Raw genomic sequence first — 16,010 nt, forward strand, 5'->3', positions numbered from 1 at the left:
TTGTAAATAACAATAGTACAGTGTTCCCTCGATTTTCGTGGGTTCAAATTTTGCAAAAAGTCTATACCAGTTTTTCAAAAATATTAATTAAAAAATACTTTGCGGTTTTTTCCCCTATACCATGGTTTTTTCCGCCTGATGACGTCATATGTTATCGCCAAAATTTTGTCCGCCTTTAATAAAATTTTTTTTAATAAACTTTAATAAATAAACATGGTGAATAATAATCTAAATGGTTGCTAAGGGAATGGGAAATTGTAATTTAGGGGTTTAAAGTGTTAAGGGAAGGCTTGTGATACTGTTCATAGCCAAAAATAGTGTATTTACTTCCACATCTCTACTTCACGGAAATTCGACTTTCGCGGGCAGTCTTGGAACGCATCCCCCGCAAAAGTCGAGGGAACACTGTATACCTTTTCAAAGCTTGAAATAAAAATGTCAGATATACAGAAATCAAGTAAAATTTGCATCCTGTACAGAATTTGTTTTAATGCTAAATCTATACAGTGGTACCTCAAGATACGAACCTAATTGGTTCCAGGGGGAGGTTCGTAACACGAAAGGTTCGTAAGACGAAACATTGTTTCCCATAGGAAACAATGTAAAGTCAATTAATCCGTGCAACAACAAAAAAAACCCCGCAAAAAACCGCTGCCGTCACCTTTTAAAACAGCCGGGGGGGGGGGGGGAGCTTCCCAGCAGCCTCCTGAACCCGGAAGTTTGGCAAAATTTCGGGGTTCGCGGCAGACCGCCTTTGGGTTTTCGGCTCGGGGGGGGCAGGAGGACCTTCCTAACTCCCTCCTCCCCGAGCCGAAAACCCAAAGGCGGTCTGCTACCGCCGCTTGAGCCAGCAGGCATTCAGGGCGTGGAGGAATGGGAAGCTCAAACGCCGGTGGCTTCAGCTTCCCATTCCTCCATGCACTTCGCCCTGAATGCCTCCTGGCCGCCTGGCAGAGCGCTCGCAGCGAGCGGGCGGCGGCGGGGGACAAAAGAAAGGCCAGCACCCGGCTCCTGCCTCTCCGGAGCCGCTGACCGAGTGGAGCAGCGGCGCGGGGAAGGAGAGAGAAGCAGGCGGCGGCGGCAGGGGGGGGGACAAAAGGCAGGCCAGTGCCCGGCTCCTGCCTCTCCGGAGCCACCGACCGAGCGGGGCGATCTTCTGCCGGCCATGGGCGAAGGGTAGGGAAGCCGGCGGCTGTAGCAGCTGGTGCAAAACGCCCAGCCCAGCCCCCCGGAGGCGTTTTCCTGGAAGGAGTGCCATCACCACCACCGAGCTTTTCGTAATCTATTTCAAATTTCTTCACTCCCCCCCAACATTCCCCGCCAAGCCCCGCCTTGCTTCGCTTGACTGGTTGGAGGACACGACATTCACCGCCTCCCATGCTTCCTTCAGCTTTGCGATTGGGCAGAGCGGCGGGACGCACGTCCATAGGCTTGGCCGGGTCGGCGCAACACCCTCCCTTCGCCAACCCTTTGGCGGTCACCGGTGGGGTTAGGCTGCCTCGTCACCGACTTCGCTGCCCCCGCCCTGCCCACCCCTCCGCCACCACTTAGGTTAACATTCCCCGTCAGCCAACATGAGCGGTAAGGAAGGGACCATCGTGGCCGGGCGGGGAGCGCCACCTTCTTTCTCTTTTTCCCACCCCTCCCAGCCCAGCCCCCCGGGCGGGGAGGGGGGGAGATCCGAATGGGGGAGGGGTAACGATTCTGGGGAGGGGGAGTCGGTGACGAGGCAGCCTAAACCCACCGGTGACCGCCAAAGGGTTGGTGAAGGGGTTCGGGAGGTTGCTGGGAAGCCCCCCAGCCGGGCTGTCACCTTTTAAAACAGCCGGGCGGCTTTCCAGCAGCCTCCCGAAGCCGAACGCTAAACCCGAACTTCCGCGTTCGGCGTTTGGAGGCTCCTGGGAAGCCGCCCGGCTGTTTTAAAAGGTGACCACCGGGCTGGGGGACTTCCCAGCAACCCCCCGAACCCAGAAGTTCGGCAAAAGTTTGGGGTTCGGGAGGTTGCTGGGAAGCCCCCCAGCCCAGCTGTCACCTTTTAAAACAGCCGGGCAGCTTTCCAGCAGCCTCCCGAAGCTGAACGCCAAACCCGAACTTCCGTGTTCGGCGTTCGGAGGCTCCTGGGAAGCCCCGCCGCCCGGCTGTCACCTTTTAAAACAGCCGGGGGGCTTCCCAGCAGCCTCCCGAACACCGAACCCGGAAGTTCGGGTTTGGCGTTCGTAACACAAAAAAAGTTCGTAAGAAGAGGCAATTTTTTTCTGAACCCCGGGTTCGTATCTTGAGTTGTTTGTAAGACGAGGGGTTCGTATCTTGAGGTACCACTGTACTTTCATCTTTAAGTAGCATACTATGCAAGAGATAAAAATCTCCAGAAGCACATTGGAGAATGAAAATTCCTTTCCCCTCCCCAGTCTTTCTTTCAGAAAAAAACTTCTAGATAGGCAAATGTTAAAAGCAATGATTGGGATATGGGAATTTTTAGGCACATATATAAACCCTCTCAGAAACTGCAAAATGTGCAAAAGAGGACCTTGTATACTTAAGTTAGCTTGAAAAAGCCCCTAAATAAGGATTCTCATTTTTTTGTCCCATGCCTTTCCTATTGCTATTTTAATACTTTCAAATATTCTATCAAGCTCGTATGCTAATTTTTAGCCACAAAATAATTGATGTACTACCAGTACTGGTTTTAAAACTGCATTATTTATAAAGCATAGTCCATTTGTAAACATCAAGCCATTCCAGAAACACTACATACCCAGATATATAGAAGGAATGCATGCATCTTAAAAACCATACAAAATTGTCTTTTCTGAAAACGGGGAAGAAGGGCAGGGCGCTGAATAATGATGCTCTCTGGAAGCAGGGCAGACATTAATGTGCAGATGGGCATGGTTACATTCTACAATTAAATAAGCGCAAGGATGCACGCCCTGGGGAGCGTTTGGATGAAAACACAACCCCCAGGCAACGCGCGTGGTGGGGACGTCTCCATTGTTTTGAAGGGATGGGAAAAGTCTGCGGGTGAAAAAAGAGAAGGATAAGAGCGGACTTCCGGTCAGAGACCGAGGACGATTGCCTCTCCCGCCTCCCATCCCTTACAAACAATTCTGGCCGAGTCCGCTGGACGAAAAGTTCTCCCAGGACTCGGAACTTTGCAAAGTGAAATCCCTTTTTCACCCTCTCTCTCATCCGGGGACGGCTCTCTATTTGCAGCCGACTGCCCGCGGCCCGTCTCTGCAGGAGAAACTCTCGACTCGGAATCGGCTCTTTCCTAGGCTGCCATCCCCACCCGCCCGCTCGGAAAGACAAGAGCGCGCTCGCATTGGGGAAGACACACAGGCAAAGCAAGAGTGAGCCGGGACCGGAACTTGTTTGGACCGCCGCCGCCTTCCGCTTCCAGGCCGGGAAGTTTTGGAAGCGGAGAGAAGGGAGCCCCGCCGGACGCTGGCGGGAGGGTGGTTGGCGGGTACCCTGAACAGCCGTTGTTATGGCAACAGAGGAGGGGAGGGAGGGGAACTTCAAATCCCAACCGTCAACGCCGAGTGACTGTCGTCCGGCCGCCCAGGACAAAAGGGATGGCGGCCAAGTGGGGTCAACAGAGCCGAGTACTGTAGAATGGATAGGCAAAGGCCGCCTGCCTTCCTCGGCCCGGTTACGGAGAATGACCGCAGTGACGGCGAGGATCAGTCCCTATGCTCAGTCCGCCTCCGCCCTCCCGCGCCAGGTCAGCCCGGCCTTCCTTACCCACACAGTGCATAAGCCGGTGCCGCCAGGAGTCGAGCTCGCGGCGGACGCCCCGGCGCTCCGCCGTGCAGCGGGGGCTCCGGCACTGCGAGGCGCCTGAAGCGGGAGCCGCGGCGGCCATTCCGTTTGTTCCCTTTTCCAACTGCCGTTGACCTCACGCCCGCTCATTTGCATGCAGGAGCGCGCACGCTCCTGCAAGACGCGCCCCACTCGGCGCGCGCGTATCTCCGCCCCCTCCCCCCCAAGGGAGACGCTATTCCGGCTGCTGATGCCGAGAGGCAGGAAACTAGCAGAGCCATCACTGAGGGGCGCCGAACAGAGCCAAGTAGACCCTGGCGAAAGCTTCATTCATTGATGGGGTGCTTAATTAGGGACAACTTTTCCAAGCCTGGTCTTTTCCCAGCCTGGTCTTTTCCAAAGTGAACCCCATCGCCTGCAGCACCTGAGTCTTCCGCTTTCCTGTTGTGAGTCATCTTTGCTCCCTTCTGGCTTTCCCAGAATGTACCGTATTTTTTAGAGTATATGAGGCAGCTTAGATTTTGGGCGGAAAATAGGGAAAAGAATCTGTTTACCAGATATTCATGTGGCTAGCGTCCTTAGTGTGGTCAGCTTTGGCACATTATTTTATCCCCTGGTTAGGGATTTAGAAAAACCTTATTTGGAGAGTAAAAAGGAAAGAATTTGCAAGCCAGTAAAAGCTGGAACATCATTAACACCTGGTTAGGGCCAGAAAGAAACATTCGGAGCAAGTAGAGCAATGAAAAAAAAAACCTGGAAAGACTTGGGGCCAGTGTTCCCTGTCCCTTCCCCACTGGGTAGCATAGAAGTATAAATAAATTCCCTTCTTTTTATTAAAAGAAATTAATAATAAAACAAAACCAAAATCTATTACTATTAAAACTAAAACAACCAGCAATATCAAAAACACAACTATTAATAAATCCATATTTTAAAATCTTCATTTCTTAAATATTTATCATAGTACAGTGGTACCTCAAGATACGAACCCCTCGTCTTACGAACAACTCGTGATACGAACCCGGGGTTCAGAAAAATTTTGCCTCTTCTTACGAACTTTTTTCGAGTTACGAACCGGCGTTCGGAGACTGCTGGGAAGCTGCGCGGCTGTTTTAAAAGGTGACAGCCGGGCGGCGGGGCTTCCCAGCAGCCTCCCGAACGCAGGTTCGTAACTTGAAAAAAGTTCGTAAGAAGAGGCAAAATTTTTCTGAACCCCGGGTTCGGTTCGGGAGGTTGCTGGGAAGCCCCCCAACACAGCTGTCACCTTTTAAAACAGCCGCGCGGCTTCCCAGCTGTCTCCGAACGCCGAACGCGGAAGTTCGGGTTTGGCGTTCGGCTTCGGGAGACAGCTGGGAAGCCACGCGGCTGTTTTAAAAGGTGACAGCCGGGCTGGGGGGCTTCCCAGCACCCCCCCGAACCCCAAACTTTTGCCGAACTTCCGGGTTCGGGGTTCAGGAGGTTCCTGGGAAGCCCCCCAGGCCGGCTGTCACCTTTTAAAACAGCCGCGCGGCTTCCCATCTGTCTCCGAACGCTGAACGCAGAAGTTCGGGTTTGGCGTTCGGCTTCGGGAGAAAGCTGGGAAGCCGCGCGGCTGTTTTAAAAGGTGACAGCCGGCCTGGGGGGCTTCCCAGCAACCTCCCGAACCCGGAAGTTCGGCAAAAGTTCGGGGTTCGGGGGGGTGCTGGGAAGCCCCCCAGTCTGGCTGTCACCTTTTAAAACAGCCACGCGGCTTCCCAGCAGTCGCCGAACGCCTTTTTTTGCGGGGGGGGGGGTTTGGTTGCACGGATTAATTGACTTTACATTGTTTCCTATGGGAAACAATGTTTCATCTTACGAACCTTTCGTCTTACGAGCCTCCCCCTGGAACCAATTAGGTTCGTAAGACGAGGTATGACTGTATTATAGTAATCTAATAATACGATGAAAATCTATCTGAACACCAATGCATCAATTAATATATTTCTATATTTACTTTGCTATAATTTCATTCTATATTTCCAAGCTCAATTAATTTTCAGGCACTTAGCATTTACTATTATTAACTTTCATCAATCTACATTTCCAAGTATATTTTAAATTCATAATGCAAAGTCATAAAATCATACAGTACATACCATAAACCCCTTATTTATCCTATGTATGTTCCATTAATTTTACCTAAGTAATTCTATATAGTTCTAAAATTCTAATCCAATTTTACGAATTAATACATCCTAATATTAAACAACGTCTAAATATATCTTATCATTCCATAGTCAATCCATATTTAATAATCAATCATCCCTCAAATTTCTACCACTCTTCCCAAAGGGAAGAAACAATGTTGTTTTTCAGTAGCCTGCGTTTTTCTGTTGATATTTGTTATTTTTCTTTTTAATTATAAGCTACCAAAGGTTTTTACGCAGCTGAGAGATATGAAAATTAAAGTATATTAAGAAATTGGATGATTGATATTGTTTTGCTGATCTTAATCTGCAGTAAAGATATTTTGGTTTTTAAAAAATCCACCATATTTTACCTCAGATAATTTCAAAATAAAATACTGTGTGTCTATAACAGTGACATCAGAATGGGGCAACTCTGCTGAGTATCAAAATGCCACTTAAATAGTTGAGTTAGTTTCAAACTAGATTTTGATTTTCTTTCTCTCTCTCTCTCTTTCTGTCTCTTCCTTTCTTTCTTCCCTTCTTTCTTCCTTCCACTTTTTTCTCTTTCTCTCTCTTCCTTCCTCTCTTCTCTCTTTCCCTCCCTCCCTCTCATTCTTTCTTTCTTTCTCCCTCCCTTCCTTTATATTTCTCTCTTCCTTCCTTCCTCTCTTCCCCCCTTTCTCCCTCTCCCTCTTTCTCCCTTTTCTCTTTCTTCCTCCCCTCCCTCCCTCCTTCCTCTCCACTTCTTTTTTCCTCCCTCTCTTTCCCTTCTCTTTCCCTTTTCTTTCTTTCTCTCCACTTCTCTCTCTCTCCGCTTCTCCGGCGGGCACCACCTCCATGCCCTCCCCTTGGTTCTGTCTCCCGCCACCACCGTGCAGCTCACCTTAGAAGCCTTGACGCGGCATCAGCAGCCACCACAGCGCCTTTGCTGAGGTTGTTGCGGCGGCTGCCTTGCGCCAGCCAGCAAAGCTGGCTGCCAGGAAAGCAACACATTAGAAAAGCATGCCGCTTTCCTGGTTGTCCAGGAAAGCAGGGCTTTGCTGGCCAGAACGGCCTCCTCTGATGCCGCGTGGGTGGATATCAAAGCCAGGGCAACCTCAGCCCTGGCCACCGATGCCAAAGCGGGGAGGCGAAGGGAAGGTCCTCTGCGCGGGAATTTAAAATCCCCGCACTGAGCGTGAAAAACCAGCACAATACAGCGCGCTGCATGCCTTAGAGGGAACAATGCTTGGGGCTTGGAAAACATTATTTGCAGAAAGTAACAAGGAAAGAACCTGCAAGGTAAAAGCTTGGAAGATCGTTAGCACCTAGTTAGGGCTGAAACAATTTTTTTTTTTAAAAGCTACATTCAGAGTATAAGATGCACCCAATTTTTTAGCCTCTTAGGGAGGTAAAAGGTGTGTCTTATACTCTGAAAAGTACGGTAAGCTGCTTCTTCATGCTAATTTGTGTGCCGTGGAATCATGGCTGACTCTTAGCAAGGGATCGATTTTCTCCATCCCTAATCTGGGCCTTCAGGTCTTCCAAAAATGCATTAATCACCCCTATAATTGAGTTCATCCACCTCATACTCTTCTTCTCTTTACTTACACCTTTCCAAGCACTATAGACTTCTCCAGAGAGGTGGCTCTTTGCATTGATACTACAAATCATTTGGTGGTAGTAACCTAAATTTTGTCCAAGACAATCAATCCCTAACACGGCCCTAACATGATCACTGTAACAAAATCCTTCTGCCCTGCTGTTTCCCTCCCAGTGCAAAATGTGCACTGTAATTCATGCTAAGGGCATGAATTCTGTTGCAATGAGTGCCCAAGATTTGTGCGTGATGGGTACCCAAGATTTTTGTCACCAATTGCTGAGGTTTGAATTTTTTGGCTGAAGGACAATGGGTGGCCATCTAGTCTGACCTGACCCCCCTTCTCATTCAGGAGACTTACAGAATGATAGAAGGGGAAGGGGCCTAAGTGGCCATCTAGTCTGACCCCCCCTTCTCATTCAGGAGACTTACAGAATGATAGAGAGGGAAGGGGCCTCAGTGGCCATCTAGTCTGAACCCTCTTCTCATTCAGGAGACTTACAGAATGATAGAGAGGGAAGGGACCTCAGTGGCCATCTGGTCTGACCTGATCACCCTTCTCATTCAGGAGACTTACAGAATGATAGAGAGGGAAGGGGCCTCAGTGGCCATCTAGTCTGAACCCCCTTCTCATTCAGGAGACTTACAGAATGATAGAGAGGGAAGGGACCTCGGTGGCCATCTGGTCTGACCTGATCACCCTTCTCATTCAGGAGACTTACAGAATGATAGAGAGGGAAGGGGCCTCAGTGGCCATCTATTCTGACCTGCCCCCCCTTCTCATTCAGGAGACTTACAGAATGATAGAGAGGGAAGGGGCCTCAGTGGCCATCCAGTCTGACCCCCTTCTCATTCAGGAGACTTACAGAATGATAGAGAGGGAAGGGACCTCAGTGGCCATCTATTCTGACCTGCCCCCCCTTCTCATTCAGGAGACTTACAGAATGATAGAGGGGGAAGGGACCTCAGTGGCCATCTATTCTGACTTGACCCCCCTTCTCATTCAGGAGACTTACAGAATGATAGAGAGGGAAGCGACCTCAGAGACCATCTAGTCCAACCCTCTTCGCAAGCAGGAGAATTGGTCTTCCGGTCAAATTCTTGGGCTGCTAAATTGGCTGGTGGAACTCCTTGCCTCACAACAAGCTAATCCTTTAAAAGTTAATTTGGGAACCCAATCAGAGCAGTCCTCTCAAAAGAGGGTTGGGAGAGAGTGCTAGGTAGCATTCTCTTAGCAAAGAACAGATGTGAAGTTACTCGTTGCTGTCTGGGGCCCCTTTATGACCTGCTCCTCATGGTAATCTTTGGAATTTTTACGATGCATGGAGCATTTATGACAAAAGAAAGTGTTGAGAGAGGCAAAAACTCGGAGGCCCCAGATGTGAGGGTAGGCGGCCACCCCCACCCCCACCATCCACCCATACACATATAACAAGAGTTGGAAGGGCCCTTGGTGGTCATCCAGTCCCACCCTGTCCTTCCACCCATACACATTTGACAAATTCTGACCTGCTAAATTGGCCGGGGGAACACACTGCAACATGGTCCTCTTTCAAACTCCCTTTTGTTCTGTCTGGGTGCCCCCAGACTTCAACACCAACTGGAAAAAGCAGCCAGACACGCTGGTAAAAGCAAAAGCACTTTATAGTTTGAAAAATAAACACAGAGAAAAACCTGTTCTTCCCAACAGGCAGGCTATGAGACTTCACAGCAGAGTCCTGATGGCCAGACAATACAGCAGACTTCTTGCTGGCACACCCACCACTGTAGAGAATAAGACCCACACCTTTTTCCCCCAAGGTTTCAGTATTCAAAGTCACAAACCAGAATTCCAAGACGCCAAAGATCACAGCCAGGTCCCAGGACTCCCAAAGATAATACTCCACAAGCCAGGAAGGGTGGGTCTGCCTTTTCAGCCTTTCCAGAGAGCACCACACCCAAACCCAGCTGTTGCCTCTTTAGTGCTGAAAGTACCTTGCTAATTGTCCCCTTCGTTGTGTTGCTCTTCTCTGCCGGAGATCGATTATTGCTTGTGCATTTTCATCTAAGGAATCCAGGCTGCTTGCTGGGGAGAGCTCCCTCTCGGGGGACTCTGGCTGTCCTCCCTCTCCCTCAGCCTGAGATTCCTCCTCCCCGTCTGCCTGAACCTCCTGTTCCTCATCCTCCCCCTCTGAGCAAGAAGCCGGCAGAGGATCAGCCGTTCCCTGAGGGGCCTCAGACGGAATCACAACACCATCCCCCTGTGGAAGGCCCCTCCCCATCTGCCAGCGGAGAGGACGTGGTTTCTGAGGGAACTGGGCGTGAAAATCCCGAATAAGGTCGGGAGCGTCCAACAACGCCGCTTCCACCCAGGAGCAATCATCAGGGTCCCCCTCCACCCATTGCACCTTGTACTGGAAGCAACCGTCCACCCAACGGGAATCCAAAATGTCATGTACCATAGCTTCAGGGAGGTGGTCACGAACACACGGGGCAGGAAACACGGGAACATTGGGACGGAGCAGACAATCGGGAGGGACAGGGACTAACAGCAAACGGTGAAACACAGGGTGAACCCGCAAGTTGGCCGGCAGGGTGAGCCGGTAGGCCACCGGATTGATCACCCGTTCAACGGGAAAAGGACCCAGGAACCGGGGATCTAATTTGTGTCTGGGTAATTCGGAGGCTACATATTTCGTGGACAGCCACACCTGATCCCCCACCACCAAGGGGGGCACATCCCGTCTGGAGCGGTCAGCCACCCTCTTATAGTCCTCCTTGGCTTTATTCAGGTACCTCTTCACCATCTCGTGGACTGCCTGCAGCTCCGAGAGAAAGTCCTCGGCAGCAGGCACCGGGGAATCTAGGAGGGTCAAGGGAAAGAAGCGAGGATGGAAGCCATAATTGGCGAAAAAGGGCGTGAGCCGGGTCGAGGAGTGGCGGGAGTTGTTGAAAGCAAACTCCGCTACAGGGAGGAACCTGGACCAATCAGTCTGGCGATCCGCCACTACACACCTCAGGTATTGCTCCAGTATCCCTATGACCTTTTCTGTGCCTCCATCGGTCTGGGGGTGCTGCGTCGATGCGAGGCACACGGACACATTCAGGGCCGACATCAATTCCCGCCAAAACCGGGCTGTGAATTGTGTTCCCCTGTCAGAGACCACCCGATCCGGAAGCCCATGTAACCTAAACACATGGCTGATAAACATTTGGGCCGTGAGTTGGGCAGTGGGCACCCTAGTGCAAGGTACAAAATGGACCATCTTGGTGAGCATGTCCATCACCACCATGACTACCGTGAAGCGAGCAGAGGAAGGCAAATGAGTTACAAAGTCAATGGACACGGCACCCCAGGGTCTCTCAGGCATGGGCAAAGGTTGCAGTAATCCTGGTGGGGCTCCAGTCACCCCCTTGGCCGTACGACACCGGACACAGGTGGCCACATAGGAACGCACATCATCTTGGATGCATGGCCACCAGAATGTCCGAGAGACCAGCTCCAATGTTTTGAACAGGCCAAAATGCCCCGCCACTGGACAGTCATGACACTGGGTCATAATCAACCCTCTCACTGGGCCAGCGGGAACATACAGCTGCCCCCGGTACCGAAGCAGACCGTCTTGAAATGTCCAGGGGGAATTGGGTGTTAACTCCCGCACCCTCTGCGCTACAAACCCATCCCGCTGCGCCTCCCGTAAACAGCGACGCAAGTCCACTGGGTCCTGAGTCGCAGCCAAAGCTGCAGGGGGTAGAACCGTCTGCAGAGGAGCCGGCTCCTTCGGGTGCGTGTACTCCGGCTTGCGCAACAAGGCGTCTGCTCGAGGGTTCTGGGCGCTGGGAGTGTACCTGATGCGGAAATTGAACCGCGCGAAAAAGAAGGACCAGCGGATCTGTCTCTGGTTCAATTTCCGAGCCGTCTGCAGATACTCGAGGTTCCGGTGGTCCGTCCGTACCTCGATTTGGTGACGGGCCCCCTCCAGGTAATGCCGCCAATGCTCAAAGGCGGCCTTCACCGCTAAGAGTTCCTTCTCCCAAATAGTATAATTCCTTTCCGAAGGAGACAATTTGCGGGAGAAGTAGGCACACGGAAACAGCATGTCACCGGGACGATGGGTTTGGAGGAGCACTGTGCCAACCGCTACATCTGAGGCGTCTGTTTCCAACACAAACGGCTGAGCGGGATCAGGATGGTGCAGAAGCGGTTCCGCCATGAACGCCGCTTTCAGGGCATCAAAAGCCCGCTGTTCCGCCTCCCCCCAACCAAACGGGACTTGTTTTTGTAACAACCGAGTCAAGGGCGTGGTTAACGTGGCATACCCCGGAACAAAAGCCCGATAGTAGTTCGCAAACCCCAAAAGACGTTGTACGTCTTTCACCCGTCGTGGAGGTTGCCAAGACTGAAGTGTGGCCACTTTGCCCGGGTCCATGGAAATGCCACCTGGAGACAAAATGTGCCCAAGGAATTCTACGGTAGTCTGGAAGAATTGGCACTTCTCCAGCTTGGCATACAAATGCTGCTCCCGCAACCGGAGCAGGACCCGGCGCAAATGGTCCAAATGCAAGGCATGGTTCGGGGAATACACTAAAATGTCATCAAGGTAAATCACCACGAAATGGTCCAACATGTCCCAGAACACGTCATTCATCAGATGTTGAAACAAGGCCCGGGGCATTGGTGAGGCCAAATGGCATCACGGTGTATTCAAAGTGGCCGTAACGCGTGCCAAACGCTGTCTTCCACTCATCCCCAGCCCGCATCCGGACCAAATTGTACGCACTGCGCAAATCAATTTTGGTGAATACCGTTGCCGTCCGCAACCGGTCCATGAGTTCAGGGATCAAGGGCAAGGGGTACCTATTCCGCACCGTGATGGCGTTAAGGCGCCGATAGTCACAGCAGAGGCGAAGATCGCCCGTTTTCTTTTTCACGAACAAAACAGGGGCAGACAAAGGGGACTTGGATGGCCGAATAAATCCCTTGGCCAAATTCTTTTCCACAAACTCCTTGAGGGCCACAAGCTCCAGCTCTGACATGGAGTACAAACGACCAGCCGGGAGCTTGGCGTCAGTGATCAGGTCGATGGCACAGTCGTACGTCCGATGCGGTGGTAGCCGATCCGCCTCCTTCTCGTTAAACACATCGGCGAACTCCTTGAGGCAACGAGGTAACTGGATCGCGGGAACTACTGGGCCGTGGGCTGCGCACACATGTCGGTGGTGGTCCACGCACTGCAAACTGGAGAATGTGACCAGGTTCTGGGACCACACCACATGCGGGTCATGCGCGCGCAGCCACGACAACCCCAGCACGAGGGGAAAATGAAGCCTCTTGGTAACATAAAACTGCAGGGCCTCCTCATGAGTTCCGATGCACATCCGCACCGGCAGGGTCTGGAAACGGATGGTACCAGCCAGCAATACCCGCCCATCGATGGTCTCCACAGTTAACGGCGGGATGACAGGACAAAGGGGCAAGGAATGGCGTTGGGCAAAGGCTTCGTCCAAGAAATTCGTCATCACCCCCGAATCCACGAGGGCCAACGCTGGATAAGTCCGAGTCCGTTGCGCAATATGCAGAGTCACTGCAAGCGTCAGGTGTCGAAACGGTCCGGAGTCGGTAGCCGTGGAGTCAGGAGAAAGTGGGATCCCCGCCCGACCTAGTGTTGCCACCAAGCCGGGCCTCCCTCGTTTCCCGATCGTTCCGGCGACGGAGTACGTCCAGACGAAGGCCCCGCCATCAGAGAGTTCATGACAGGGACGGGGACACAAGGGGTTGTCTCCTGGAACTGCACGGGGGACGCCATGGGAAGCACGGGAGAGCTGGAGGGTACGGGAACGACGGCAGCCACCGTGCTCCGCCTCTTGTGGGGACAAATGACAGCAAAATGTCCCAGGGCCCCGCAATAAAAACACAACCCTGCCGCCCGCCGACGCCCTCGTTCCTCTGGGGTCTGTCAGGGTCGTGCGTAACTCACGTCCATCGGCTCCCCGGCGGCAACACGATCCATCAGGCGTGGAGGCAGCGCTGGTGAAAAATGTCGGGGTGCAGGGACCGGAGCTGGGGTGCCTACGGTCGACAACCCCCGCCGCGGAACAGGTGTCGGCGGGACGCCTGACGCACGGGGGTTGGACCGTCCCGCTCGACGGACTTCCCTGGCCAACAGCCTGGCCTCTATGGCCAAGCAATGCCGCTCCAAAGCGTCCAAAGTGCCGGGCAGCACCTCATGCACTAGTTCATCTAACATAGTGTCCGATAGTCCGTCCTGAAAGGCCTCGATCAGGGCAGCCTCATTCCACTGGACTTGCCCGGCCAGAGACCGAAAGTCAGCCATGTAGTCCGCCAGGGGACGCGAACCCTGGCGCAGTTACTTCAGCGCCCGCGTGGCCGTCTGCTCCTGCACCGGGTCCGCAAATTGGTGCCGCAGCAGGTCACAGAAAGCAGCATAGTTCTGAAGTAGCAGGTCATCCTGAGCCAGGTAAGGAGCCACCCACGACGCTGCAGGGCCAGCCAACAGGCTACACAGAAACGCCACCTTGTGGTCATCCCCCGGGAAGTGCATCATCTGGGCGTTGATAAAGAGCTGCACCTGGCTCTGAAATGCAGAAAACAGCCGCCAGTCCCCCCAGAACTTTTCCGGCATCGCCACAAAACATTTCCTTCTGGGCAAAGGTGCTGGAGGAGGTACCACAGGGGCCGGCTGGGGTGGGGCCAGCTGGGACAAAACCTCCACCTGGCGTTGTAACATCAGAACCGTCTGGGTCAACTGGGCAATGTCCCCTCGCAACTCTGCAAAGACAGCCTGCATGTCAGCTGCAGAAACGTCCATGGTGGCAGGCAAAAACAGGAAGCAAAAAAGCAAAAAATGCCCAACAAGGAACCAGCAGCAGAGAGCAAGAAAAATAAACAACCAAACCACCCCTCCAAAATGAGAACCAGGTGTCTGGTGGTTGGTGGAGTATTATACTGTTCTGTCTGGGTGCCCCCAGACTTCAACACCAACTGGAAAAAGCAGCCAGACACGCTGGTAAAAGCAAAAGCACTTTATAGTTTGAAAAATAAACACAGAGAAAAACCTGTTCTTCCCAACAGGCAGGCTATGAGACTTCACAGCAGAGTACTGGTGGCCAGACAATACCGCAGACTTCTTGCTGGCACACCCACCACTGTAAAGAATAAGACCCACACCTTTTCCCTCAAGGTTTCAGTATTCAAAGTCACAAACCAGAATTCCAAGACGCCAAAGATCACAGCCAGGTCCCAGGACTCCCAAAGATAATACTCCACAAGCCAGGAAGGGTGGGTCTGCCTTTTCAGCCTTTCCAGAGAGCACCACACCCAAACCCAGCTGTTGCCTCTTTAGTGCTGAAAGTACCTTGCTAATTGTCCCCTTCGTTGTGTTGCTCTTCTCTGCCGGAGATCAATTATTGCTTGTGCATTTTCATCTAAGGAATCCAGGCTGCTTGCTGGGGAGAGCTCCCTCTCGGGGGACTCTGGCTGTCCTCCCTCTCCCTCAGCCTGAGATTCCTCCTCCCCGTCTGCCTGAACCTCCTGTTCCTCATCCTCCCCCTCTGAGCAAGAAGCCGGCAGAGGATCAGCCGTTCCCTGAGGGGCCTCAGACGGAATCACAACACCTTTGCATTTCTCTCTCTCTCTCTTTCTCTTCAGGGTCCCTTCCAACACTTGTTAATTTGTATGGGAATCTGTAGATGTCACTGACTTGAGAAGGGGGTTGGACTAGATGATCTCTATGAATCTAGATGACCTCCTTAAGGTCTCATCCAATTCTGTAAGGGTCACCTGCTTGAGAAGGGGGTTGGACTAGATGCCCTGTAGTTTGTTTTGTCATAACCGTTTGTTCCCTTTGCATCTGCCTCGAGGCATCATAAAAATTCCACAGATAATGACGAGCAGGTCATAAAGTGGCCCCAAACAGCAACCAGCCTTCACTTCTGTCCTTTGCTAATAGAATGCTACCTCTCTCTCTCCAACTAAATGTGACCAGGTATGCCAATTTGTAGAATGATAACTCCTATATTTTTCTCATTTTTTGTTAATTCCTGTTTCTTTGAAGATGAGGAGCTTTTTTCACCCCCTCCTCTGTTCATGTGGAGAGTCCACAAAGTGTGGGGGGAGGTTGGGAAAAGAGTTGGAGGGCTAATGATCTCTCCTTCTTTGCAGAGAGAGAGAGAGGTCCGTTCATGCTGTGGGCATCTAGATGATCCCATGCCCTTTTCACCCCCTCCTCTGTTCATGGGGAGATCCACAAAGTGTGGGGAGAGGGGGGAGAGAGTTGGAGGGCTTATTATCTCTCCCTCTTTGCAGAGAGAGAGGTCCGTTCATGCTGTCAGCATCTAGATGATCCCATGCCCTTTTCACCCCCTCCTCTGTTCATGGGGAGATCACAAAGTGTGGGGGGAGGGGGGAAAGAGTTGGAGGGCTAATGATCTCTTCCTCTTTGCAGAGAGAGAGAGAGGTCCGTTCATGCTGTGGGCATCTAGATGATCCCATGCCCTTTTCACCCCCTCCTCTGTTCATGGGG

At 52.0% G+C, this 16,010-nt stretch overlaps 1 protein-coding gene across 7 annotated transcripts in view; it reads right to left on the reverse strand.

Annotated features, from left to right (window-relative positions):
• LCORL (ligand dependent nuclear receptor corepressor like) overlaps nt 1–3,975 on the reverse strand; it is a 299,948-nt gene extending 295,973 nt beyond the window's left edge. For 5 of the 7 annotated variants that reach the window (XR_011559595.1, XM_070757386.1, XM_070757384.1 and 2 more), the window contains exon 1: nt 3,745–3,901. Coding sequence is in view for 6 of the 7 variants with exons in the window: in XM_070757386.1 (XP_070613487.1) it covers nt 3,745–3,865 (121 nt within the window). In the remaining variant the exon portion in view is untranslated. Of the gene's footprint in view, nt 1–3,744 lie in introns of all 7 variants that reach the window. The other 2 variants (XM_070757381.1, XM_070757382.1) reach the window with 2 other exon arrangements.
• Nucleotides 3,976–16,010: the final 12,035 nt, after the last annotated feature.

This window comes from Erythrolamprus reginae, chromosome 7 (genome assembly GCF_031021105.1).
Source record: "Erythrolamprus reginae isolate rEryReg1 chromosome 7, rEryReg1.hap1, whole genome shotgun sequence".
Taxonomy (NCBI): domain Eukaryota; kingdom Metazoa; phylum Chordata; class Lepidosauria; order Squamata; family Dipsadidae; genus Erythrolamprus; species Erythrolamprus reginae.